The sequence below is a fragment of the Molossus molossus genome, unplaced genomic scaffold, assembly GCF_014108415.1.
Source record: "Molossus molossus isolate mMolMol1 unplaced genomic scaffold, mMolMol1.p scaffold_m16_p_10, whole genome shotgun sequence".
In the NCBI taxonomy this organism is placed as follows: Eukaryota; Metazoa; Chordata; class Mammalia; order Chiroptera; family Molossidae; genus Molossus; species Molossus molossus.
In genome coordinates this window covers 18,346,730-18,359,528 of record NW_023425345.1, presented here as the reverse complement: position 1 = coordinate 18,359,528, position 12,799 = coordinate 18,346,730, and the positions used below count along the sequence as shown (strand labels likewise).

Sequence of the window (12,799 nt, the reverse complement as noted above, 5' to 3'; positions counted from 1 at the left end):
TACATAGAAAAATAATGAAATCTTCCTTAGGAAAGGGAAAGGAGGAGTAAGATAAGATTCTTATTCTTTTTAAGTGTCATTTAATCACAAACGTTTTATCTTTATATTTTACTATCATTTTTATTTAAGTAGGAGAATTATAACAGAAGAGTAGTTTGCTCTACTGAAAATTTATTATTTTCTCACAAATCCAGAAGGGAAATGGGGCTCTGTTAATCAAGTGGGAGCAATATTACAGAGACATTGTATTTTAAATATTATTTCTTTTTTTAAAATTTATTTTTATTTATTTTTTAAATTCTCACCCCAGGATATTTTTTCATTTTATCCTTTAGATAGGGGTGGGGGAGGGGGGAGAGAAAGAAACATCTTTGTGAGAGACACATCGACTGGTTACCCCCTGCATGACCCTGACCAGGGCCAGTGACCAACTGCAACTGAGGTACGTGCCATTAGCCAGAATCGAAGCTGGGTCTCACTGGTCCGCGGGCCGACGCTCTAATCTCTGTTTTTGTAACAACTCTCTTTTTTCTAACATTAAAATATAGCCAAGATTTTATCTTGCAACTTAAAGAAAGATTGGCTCTTTTTCTGTTACTAGTGACATTTCTCTTGTTTTACAAAATATTCTCAAGTTTAATTCTAAAATTGTGTTACCCTTGTGTAACAGTATTTGGGAGTTAGTGTTGTTCCTGAATTTAGATTTTTCTTTATACCAACATTCATGTTGATAAACCACAGGGATCACATTTCTTACCCTTTGTTTTCCTTGGAGACACATTAGTTAAGTACCTGATATTTAATTTGTGTAACAATACCTGTTTCTTTACAGATTGCTAGACTAACAGAATGTGAGAGAGTACTAGTGGCATTGGAACTTAGCACCTACCTGAATGATTCCAGTTATGCCCTTCAAGCTGTGACTCAATGTTACGGCCTTCTTGCTCCTATAATTTATCACAATATCGTTTTGGTACCTGTTGTACAGGTAAGGGTATTCCTTCCTCTTCTCCCCCTATATAAGGGAATTTTTACAAAGGCAACCCAACAATGCATTTTGGAAAAGAAAAAAACAATGTATCTCTAAAAAGTACAAGTAACAAGTATTTTATGAAATTTCATGAGTTAACAGAAAAACATTTTAGTAATTTAAATGATATGTCTGGGCAGACACATAAAAGAACTTAAAATGTGTTTCTCTTAAAAATCAGCCCTATTGCTGTCCATATTTAAATATTGGCAATATGCTTTTCTAGATTTTAAAATTTCATTTCACTTTTTATGTTCTTGTAATGTTAGAAGCAGCAGTATTAAAAGCATATTGTTAAAGCTATCATCTGGGGGAAAATTGGTGGATGACCCAAGAAAACATGCTTGATGTCTCAGAGCAGGAAAAGTTGGAGGATACCCTGGCTGAAAGGATTGTATTAGTTGTGTATGCTTCCTAACAAATCACCATAAACTTAGTGACTTAAAACAACACCCATTTACAATGTTGCATTTCTGTGGGCCAGGAAACTGGATATGGGTTAGCTGGTCCGTTCAGGGTCTCTTCAGGCTGAAAGCAGAGCTGCGATCTCATTTGAGACTCAGGGATCTCTTCCAAGCTCACTGGTTGTTGAGAAAATTCATTTTCTTGCAATTGTGTGATAGGAGTTTTTCGGCTCCCAAAGGCTAACTACCATTTCCTGCCCCATCATGGCACTTTGCTTCTTCAAGGCCAGCAGGAGTCTTATATAATGTAATGTAGTCATGAGAGTGACCATGCCATCACATTCACAGGTCTTCCCTCTGCTCAAGGGGAGGGGTTACACAGGGCTTATAACCCAGGGGGAGGGATTTGGGGACTACCTTAGAATCCTGTTTACCACAGGGAAGCAATGAGAGAGGAAGATTTTACTGCTGATGGTACAGAAAGTTATCACCACCATCATCACCATCATCATCATCATCATCATCATCATCATCATCATCGACTCAGATTTTGAGAGCCAAGAAGATGTCAGTGAACTTATGCAAAGTATAGAAATTTAAAATTCGCTGTTGAGGAAACTAACCAAAGAGCATAAGTAACTTGACAAATGTTCACCTTGAAGTGGCTCTGCTAGAATATAGACAGGCCTCCTTCTCACAAATCCCCAGTACCCAGTAGTTCAGCTGCTGAAGAGATATGCCTCCAAAAATCTAAAATTGAGACTAATAGTAGGCAGCTTTCCAGATCACTTGTGAATGGATTGAGCTGTTTTTTCAAGTGTAGAATATTCTTCCTTCTGTATCCAAAAGCGTTGACCTGTCACTGTCCTTTCTGTTTAAGAGATGTGAGATGCCAGATGTCGGACCTACTTTGGAGGGAGTGTCTCAGCATGTCCCAGATATTTTAATAATGTGTTAGGCCCCTGAATCTTCATAGGGTTTATTTCTACCCTCTGGAGGACATGCATCATCCCTTGCTCTTTAGTGTAGTTATCATTTCTTGCTCATTAGGTCTGATTAACATAACGTTATTGATATAGTGGTCTAATGTTTTGTTTTGAGAAATGTCCAGAAAGTTCAGATACTTTCGTAAAATATTATGTCAGAGTGTGGGAGAGTTGTCATTGCCCTGGAGCAAGACTCTAAATGTAGATTCGTATCTGCCCAGTGTGAATGGGAACTTCGGTACTTCTTTCCCAGAGGGTAGAAGAGAGGACATGAACCATTATCAATGCATGCCTTGTAATGTACTCTAGCAAGGGTACCACATTAGGAACAGCAGCTATGGTTGGTGCTCAGCTGGTTGGGTTCAGGATAGTCCACTGTCATCTTTTAGGATCCTACCAACTCAGGGTGCCTTTAGCTACAGCTCAGAATGGGTTGTAGCTGTGAGGCAAAGCCTTAGGAATGGCATTTCTAATTAAATTGTATTGTTTAGAATCTGAAACAGTGAGTGGAACAAAGAGGAGATTCCAGAAATAGACCTCACTATGTATGAGAATGTAATGTATGACAGAATTGGCATTCCCATTTAGTAGGAAGAGAATGGATATTTTTAGTACATTGTAGCGAAACACCTAAACATTTATTTGAAATAAAGTAGAGTTTGATACTATTTTTACCATATACAAAAAGTTGAGATCATAACTATAAACTGAATAAAAAAATTTGACCCCCCCCAAAAAAAAAATCCCAGGAGATTACCTGTAGAATCCAGGATTGGGGGAACCATTTCTAATCAAGATAGAATTCTTAGAAACAACAAGGGGAAAAGAGACATATTTTACTATACATACAGCAATCTATGTGTGAAAAAGGGACCACAATAAAGATAGTAGAAAATATATGGATTTGGAAAAAATACATCTAACACTGATGAAGGATAAGTACATATAATAAAAAGTCTTACAAATTGACAGTAATGTAACAGAAAAATGGGCACAGGATACAAATAGTTTATCAGAAAATCAAATCCAAGTGGCTGAGAGACATATGAAAAGATTCTCAAACTCTGAATATTTATATATGTGCACTTTAAATGAACAATGTAACATCACTGGCAGATTGAAAAGATCTGGAACTCCTGTTGCTGGTGAGGATGTGGGGCAAAGGCCTTCTCGTTCATTCATGGGGGAAATGTGAACTGTTATAGGTGTTGGATTTTGGTAAAGCAATCTTAATTTTAATTAAACCAAATCTAATTTTGATTAAAATAAAAAACAGGTATACCTGACAGCAATCCTTCGATTAATAGTTTATCCCATAGAATAACATCACCAGTTGGTAAGCTGCTACTCCAAGTTTCACCCCTTGGTTCCCGGATCCACATGTTCTACCTGATGGGATGCAGTGCTATATAATGGTCATTGACTTAGAATTTATACTGTGTCCTGGAGGTTGGTGCCTCATCCTTACTGGGCATTGTCTCAAAGCTGGCACCTCAGTGACCTCTCATATTGGAAACTGAGCCTATATAATGGTATTTATTGAGGCATTTTTGGTGGTGGCCATAAAACTGGAGACAGAGAGAAAGTATAGTAACAGAAGGATGGCCCAGTTGTAAAACCTCAATCCTAAAATTATGCAATGTGGAGATTCTGGAAATGACTGGATAAATTATGATTGATCCACAGCAAATGATATTATGCAGCCATTAGATATAATAAATTGGAGCTAAACCTGTAGACTTGGAGGGATTTTTTTATAAGACATGGCTGAAGGAGAAAGGCAGTTCACAAAAGTGTGTGTAAATCCCATGTTGTAACCTAACATTAACCCTCTTATGTACATTTAGTATTTATACACACACACAATTATTTCAGCCAGGATAATACTACAAAAGTTAATGTCATTAACATGATTTAGGGATATGATGTGGTAGGGTAGGAGAGGGTGATGGTGGAAGGGGGTAAATTAAGAAAACGTATACCGTAACAGTAGTGATAATATTGTTAGAATGGTAATTTGAAGATTAGTGTACTCCCAACATCCATATATTAATTTGTCCTTTGGGATAATCTGAATGAAAAATAGATTGATGCAATCTCAACTCTACTTTTTTTTTTTTATCCTCACCCGAGGACATTTTTCCATTTTTTATTCAGGTAGAGTGGGAGGGAGAGAGAGGAACAGAGAGAGAGGAGAGAAACATCGATGTGAAGGGACGCATCGAGTGGCTGCCACCCGCACGACCAACCAGGGCCGGGGACAAACTGCAACCGAGGTACGTGCCCTTAGCGGAAACCGAACCCGGGTCTCTCCAGACTGCAGGCCGACGCTCTAACCGCTGAGCCAAACTGGCCAGCGCTCAACTCTACTTTTTTGATGGTAATATTGCTTAGGACTGTGCAACAGAATAGAAAGTAAACTTAATTGTCTAGTTCTTGATAAAATTAAGGGTCATATATTATGAAGCAAGGAGAATAGAGGTAAATACCAGTAGTAATTGGTTTCCTAGCATATGAATGTTTGGTTTTAATTTTGAAGGAAACTAGTATTTCAAGTACCTGGTAGTGTGTATTTAATATGGTACATCCTCTTCCATATGGTTTTTCAAGGTCCTCCTAAGCCTGGATGTGATCTTAGTGTTTCTTGTATACGCGTAATATTCTGTCTATATCTTTTATGGCACTTGACAAAATATACTTTGTTTTATAGCTATTCATGTACTTATTTTATTTGCTCCATAGGTTTTCAAGTTACTTTAGATGAGGGACTCATCTGAAAATTGAACATATCAATTTTATTTCAGAGTACATTCCTCTATACATGATAAACAATTTATTAATAGTTATTGATAGCAATAATATTTGATGGCTTGAAACTTGTATGACTTGAATAGAACTTTTTGTAATGTGTAAGGATAATGTTTCTCAACAAAACCATTGCATTTCTATTTTTTAGATCTTGATAAAGTGTATGGTGGCTTTACAAGGACTACCAAATCTCATCCACTCAAAGAAACATGTTGCGAGTTTTGAAAGCGTACAGCACATGATAGCTTGTTGCATCTTCTACATAACAAAGGTATTTATCTCATTCTTCGTCCTGTGTTATAAAATTTAGGAGCAGTAATGATTTAGAAAGTCAAGCTACTTTTATAGGAATTACTTTATTTATTTATTTATTTATTTATTTATTTATTTTTTATCCTCACCCGAGGACACTTTTTCAATATTTTGTTCGGACAGAGTGGGAGGGAGAAAGAGGGAGAGAAACATCAATGTGAAAGGGACACATCGAGTGGCTGCCACCCACACAACCCAATCAGGGCCGGGGACAAACTGCAACCGAGGTACATGCCCTTAGTGGGAACCGAACCCAGGTCTCTCCGGACTGCAGGCCGATGTTCTAACCGCTGAGCCAAACTGGCCAGGGCTACAGGAATTACTTTAAAAAATAGCACCCTAAAAACATTTTAGGTCAAAAGTAGCCTAGGCATGCCAGTTGGTAAAGCATGGAGGGGTGTATCTTGGGGAGGTGGAGTGATATAAAGAAGGCATTTTATGGGACCTCATTCATTTTGGGAACTAGAAAGAACCAAGAGACTGGAGGTGGAGTGGTAGGCTTATTTATCCTTGTTGCATGGCTCAGAGACCAGCACTGTGTGTTTCTTCAAAGGTTTGGTTGACTGAATCCAGTGAATCTCCTCAAAGAAGGGCCATTATCTCCCTGCCTTTTTCTTGTGGTCTCTCACAGGACCTTTCTGATTTGGTCAGGGATCTGGAAGAAGACTGTCTATGCGGGCTGATTTGGTCCATCACTTTTGTTGGGCTAAAGTTTGCTCCTATGGACACCTCTAGCCTCTATATTAGCAAAGAGGTCATGATGTTCTGGCTGTTCATGGCCTGACCTCAGGATCAGAAACTCATGTTTCTTCCAACACTCAGTGGTTTAGCACTATTGGAGAGACCTTTATGGCCTGGTTTGTGTAGATGCTGAGGGAACATAAGCCATTAGCAGGAAGAGGAAGATAGTAACTCACTTAAGGAGACTTAGAACCCCAAGGGGGGAAGAGCAGACCAGACACTAAAATAATTGTTATTTACTCTTACCATGTTTGAAAAGACCAGAGATGACTTAAAAAAAAAAGGAAAAGAAATAAAAAACTTTCAAGGTGATGCCATTAGATGATCAAAACTCAAAACAAAAATAATCTCTAACTGAACAAACAAATTTGATTTTTTGTTAAAAAAATTAAACAGATGAAGATTATGATTATGGTATTTCTTGAGTCAAATCTGGAAGCTCAAGAAATACTTGACAACATAAAACAGAATTGTCCAGAGATCAATCCAGAAGGAAGACCCAGAAGTCGTACTGTGAAATGAAAGGCATTTTGGAGGAAGAAAAGAAACAACTGGAGGAGTAATAGGCTCCCCTAGTCCGAGGCAGGATACATATAAGAACACATATCTAGACATATGTTGCCGAAATGCCTAAAGTCCAACGATAAGGACAAATCTTAAAGTTTTGAGACTCAAAGAATAGGTTATTTGCAATGGAAAGAAAATTAATTAGCCTCACACTTTTTTTTTATCAGCAACATTAGAAGTTAAAATAGTGGAGCAACATTTGTAGAATCCTGAGGGTCCAAGAATTAATAAGCAGGAAAGATATCATTCATTTGTCAGGGTAAAATAAACATTTTCAGAAGTGCAGGCATTTAAAAAGTATTCTGCTGATGTACTTATCTGAGGAAAACACTTGAGGAAATACTCTATCAAATGACAATTGGTTCAGAACAGCAATCCCAAGATAGGGAAAGACAAAAAGGAGAGGAATAATGGGAGCAGTGAATCTTACAATGTATGTATTATTAAAATTAAATAGATAATAATGATGTGACTAGGACTTTGTGCTATGAATACTAAATAGGGATTCTCAAAATAGAAGCATCATCCTTGAAAGGAAAACTTATCAGTAACCTAGAACTAAAACTTTTATCCTGTTTGGGGCTGAGGGAGGGTTGAGCAGTTAGAGAACCTTGGTGCATGGTAGTGAGTTAAAAAAAAAAAAAAGAAATACACACACACACACACACACACACACACACATATAGTAAAATACATATAGTATACAATTATTTTCTTTTGATAGAATAAATATATTTCAAGATGACTCAGAGGAATATGTAGCCATGAACAGAACTTTAAAATACAGACTTCTGAATTGATAGGAACGAAAAATGAACAGAGGAATGACAGGGAAGAAAAATGGTTAATTCAGCAAAAGTAAGAAGAAGGAAAAAAAAGACAATATATAGGATGGAAGGAATAAAATAACATATATTAATTACTTCACTGTGAATGAACTTAGAAGTCAGAGATTGGCAGATGGGTTAAAAAGTCAGATTTAAATGTATATTATTTAAATAAAACAGAATGACAAACACTGGCTGAAACATAAAGTACTGGGAAGATGCAAACAAAAATAAAGGAGGAGTGGCAATTTTCATATCTGAAAAAGCGGAATTCAGGGCCCAAAACATTAATCAGAACAAAGAGAGGCATACTATGGTGTTCTTCAAGTCTGTTGTGTCTGACCACCCTTCTCTGCTCTTGGATGGCATCTGGTGATTTTCTGGTTTAGGACAGTCTTATCGTCAAGTACTAAAGATCAATTCTGAATTAAAACAAAACTTGAATTTTTTTACAGCAGCAAATTAAAAGGATTAAAAATAAGGTTATATGAAAATACTACAAAGTATTTGATAACACTTAGCAACTTTTCCTGATAAATGAAAGGAAGCTATTGAATATAGTAGTCACTCCTTACTTGTGGGGGATATATTCCAAGATCCCTGAAACCACAGATAGCACTGAACCTTATATATACTATGTCTTTTTTCTATACATACATATGATAAAATTTAATTTATCAGTTAGGCACAGTAAGAGATTAACAACAATAACTAATAATAAAATAGAACAATTATAACACTATACTAAAATGAAACGTTATGTGAATGTGATCTCTCTCCTTTCTCAAAATATCTATTTGTACTATACTCACCCTTATTGTGATAATGTGAGTGGATACAATGCCTATGTGCTGAGGTGAAGTGAGGTGAATGACATAGGCATTGTGATGTAGTGTTAGGCTGAGCCATGTGGGCTCTTTTGTCATTCTTAAACCCTCCCCAACCTTGAGAATCTTCCTGCCGCTGTTAGCTCGGTCATTGTCACATGGTGTAACCATTGAGAAAGCAGGGTCCCACGCAATCCAAAGCACCCCCTTCTGTTTCTGCTGCTCAGTCACACACATTAATTACTGTTATGCTAGGCTAAAAGTGCACCTTCCAGGTTACATTTCTTCAGAATATATTCATCTGCTTGGCCTTTTCTCCCCAAACCCTTCATCAATGAGTATTTCCAGGAGAGGGGTTGCACTCTCTCTCTAGGACACTGGACAACTACTCACAATAGATTTAAATAGCTAACAGTGACTATTACAGTGTTACCTCCGGAACAAAGAAACTCCACTCTAAGGCAGCTTGTTGCTTGCAGTTGGCCAATAGTCACTTCTGCTAAACACCAACCAACCAACGAAACATGAACCCACTTTTGCTTATTCAGGTGCTCCAAAACATGTCTATTAATAGGGAGGAGCCAGGAAAGGAACAGGACGAGGATGTAAGAGAGGAGGGGTGACCAGTAGAGCAAGATCCCCGAGAAGGCAGGAGGCAGTGGGGTCTGAGCACATGTGGGAGGGGTTAGTCTGGACAGGAGATTCACCGCTCCCCTCCAACAGGTAGAAAAAATGGTTGGAATTATAGGTGAGTGTGTAGGTAGATTTGTGGACTGGAGATAAGCAAGTCCCCTTACAGTTCCTCTGTGGAAATGAAGCAAGGTCATTTGCTAAGAGTGAGGAGATGACTAATAAGGGAGAGTTTCAGAGATTTGAGGAGAACGGGAGGGTTTGTGACAGTGTCTGTGGAAAATGGGAGAGTGCGGACCCAGAATAGTTTCCAACCAGCATTTGGGGCCAAGTGGAGGTTGAAGTCTTTGAGTTCATGTGACTCCTTTTTTGGCCTCATGTGACTTTTTCCCCATAGTACACAAGCAGCTTGGGGCTGGCTCCATATTTCTTGATTTTTCCATCCTTGACTCTACTTCCTTTTCACCCACTTGAGGAAAGATATTGAGATCCAAGTGATACTATTGTACAAATGACCTTGAACATTCTGGACATTTAAAAAAATTTATTGATTTTAGAGAGAGGAAGAGAGGGAAGAAAGGAGAGAGAGAGAGAGAGAGAGAGAGAGAGAGAGAGAGAGAGAGAGAAACATCGATTTATTGTTCCCTTATTTATATACTCATTGATTGCTTCTTGTATGTGCCCTGACCCGAGATGGACCTCACAACCTTGGCATATAGGGATGATGTTCTAACCAACTGAGCTACTCAGCCAGGGCTGGACGTTTTTTAAAAAAGTAAAGTATACATTAATTTAGGATTTTGCTATATATTACTAGCAGGATTTTGCTGTTAGAGCTGTCTGTCTCAAATTGATATGCTAAGAATTGTTATTCCAAATACTTCCTCCAGCATGACCAGCAGTCCCAGAACCTTGGACTAGTCCTGAATCCCAGATTTCAGGTGTTCATTTCATTTAAACACGTTTTTCTATAGATTTTCTCTTATAAAACCCAATTAGTCAAATGGCAGTTTCTTTTCTCTGTCATGTTTTAAAAATTGGTAATCTTTTCAGATGGCTCAGTCTTTCTTCTATAAACAGCAGTAGTTTTTCTGAAAGTTGCCAGAATTCCAAATGAAGTGCCACTTCTGAGACACATCATCTTCAATGTTTCATTATTTTGGCATTGTTAAAAAATTATTATGCTAAACATCTGGCTAGTCTTTTTATTTCTGCTCATTTGGTATGGTAAGTAGAATTGGTTCCTTTTTTCTTTTGATTTGAAAGGTTCTTTATCATTTAGTGTTTTCTACTGGCATATTATAACAAAGGGAAAAGATTACATAGTACTCTAAGCCTAAGACCTAAATATGTCTGAAAGCAAAGTTGAGTGGAGAGCAAACATTAGCTCATTTTTGTTTTCTAATAACAACAAAATGATCTCCCTATTGTATCATTTTATAATGAGGTTAGACTGTTTTGCCTGGCATTCAAGGCCCTGCATGACTAAACCCATCTACGTTTTCAAACTTTATTTCACCATTTTCCTTCCTACCCTTTGTTCCACAGTCAGCATTAGTTACCACTGTGGTGCTGGTCCCACAGAAGTATTTCCAGTTCATAGCGCCCTGCGTTAAGTTGGTCTCTTTTAAGAGAAGCAACTATTCTCTTTCTTTTTCAGCCACTTCTTGTATCCTTTCCCTGCATGGGAAGTAACAGTTGTTCCTTATTGTAAATATTAACTTATTTAACTTAACAGAATACATCTACATATAACAAATTCATGCAAACTTATTTATACCCATAGAGATTGCCATATGGGGTTCACAATGAGTGTGCTCCCTTCCTGTGACCCTCCACTACAGCAGATTCTCTGCAGATCAGATTGCTGTCCAGGGAAGCGTTCTTGGAGTTGATGCTAGAGCCCAGGTTTTAATGACCAGGTTACGTTAATATCCTTACATTGCATTTATATGGGGAAGCTGTTCTGAGAAATGGCTCAGCTGTAGGAAAGCATGAAATCCTGAAACCATGGTGAGTGTCAGAAGTTATACTTGGCTCAATATTTTCTAAACTTAAAGAACAAAGAGATGAGTGGTGAAAGATGAAGAGGTAGGTAAGGGCCAGGCTAGAGAAGGCAAAGAATAACAATTAATAACAGGGAATATGGATAAAAGTGACAGAGTGGGCCATTCCCCTTCTTCTGATTCTGTCTGCTTCCCCTGGGGTTCATGGAGAATTTGCCAAAAACAGCTTAACTCTAGCTCAGTCCACTACCAGAATGCCTTGTAAATCATTTACTGATATAAATGCCCTCCACCCCCACACCATGAGGTCAGTAATTGTGCCATTTCACATAGACAGCAACTCAGGACAAGAGGTGATGGTTATGTGGCCTTTAAGAATGATTTTGCTTTAGCGTGGATCTTTTAAGAGGAAACATTTTCTGAATAGTTAAACTGACTGTTTTAAAACAAATACGGCTATATGTCCCAGAGACGGGGTATTCATTATTGATGAGATTTCCTGTTACTTGTCCTTTATTCAAAATAGTGGAACCATGCAGTTTAATTCTGGGAAATAGGATCCAGTGGTGAGCTTCCAGTTTCCTTTAACAGAAACAGGGGAATTGTTAAACCCCAAACATCAACAGGACTTTTGGGTTTATGAAAAATGATGCAAGACACTTGAGAATCTTCACAAGTTTCCAACAGAGATAATTAGTAAATATTTTAAATTAGATTCTGCGTTCATGGAAGGAATATGACCTGGCAGTGGTTATTATAAATTATGGAAAGAGGATGCTGGACATCACGTCAGAGTGCAGATCTCTGTTTGGTACTACTGAACCAGAGGAAGCACAAGACGGGGTAACTGCTTTTTGTTCCTCATCTCTAAGCTTATATTTAGTGGAGTCTATTAAGAGGTAAAGTATTATTAGTAAACATATTAAAAACAGATCAGTGTTTAATTTGTTGTATTTACATATAAGCAAAGATGTCTATAGTGAAGAGACCTCGCCCCCCTTTTTTTTGTGATTAAAAAAAAAAGAGAAGGAATTCATGCTAAAATACTGAAGAATTTCCTGTCACCAGTACTGATTGTCAGGGCTCGATAGTGAGCTTCCTTCACCCAGGTGGACATTGGACGAAAAGCCCTGTATAGTCTCTCCCAAATTGAAGATTTTATCATCCTGGGTGCATCACTGAATGTAGTAAATACATGTCAGAGCTTTTCATTGTACTCAAAGTAGATTCCCCAAACTCATTGTCACACCTAAATTGTCTCCTTTATGAGACTGCTAATGTTTGAGACAACTTTCTAATGCCTGCCTCCCAAGCATGGGTCTTACTGGAGACTGTTTTATTGCCTTTCCTAGAAGCTGTATGGTTAAATGTTTTGTTGATCACACTTGAACTGTTGCTTAGTTTACCAGGTTTACGAGGTGCACTAGGGATCACTTGAATCCCCTTCAGTGACTGGGTTGTGGGTAGGACTACCACTCCGAGTCCGTTTCAGTTGGAGTAGCTCCATTCCTATCTCTATTATATGTTGTTTCCAAGCAAGCATTTATTTGCCACAAAAATCTTCAACTATCAGCAGTTTTACTGGATAAATATTTTAGCTGTAATACCTTTTTTTTTTTTTTTTAAATGGGGTTGCTTTATCTAGAGAGATTTTTTTTTTT

At 37.8% G+C, this 12,799-nt stretch overlaps 1 protein-coding gene across 1 annotated transcript in view; it reads left to right on the top strand.

Moving 5' to 3' along the window:
* The window catches only part of CFAP54 (cilia and flagella associated protein 54), a 276,792-nt gene that overhangs the window by 99,847 nt on the left and 164,146 nt on the right, over window positions 1-12,799 (top strand). The window contains exons 25-27 of the mRNA XM_036250829.1: window positions 833-988; window positions 5,377-5,499; window positions 11,853-11,981. Of these exons, the coding sequence (XP_036106722.1) occupies window positions 833-988; window positions 5,377-5,499; window positions 11,853-11,981 (408 nt within the window). The remainder of the gene's footprint in view (window positions 1-832; window positions 989-5,376; window positions 5,500-11,852; window positions 11,982-12,799) is intronic.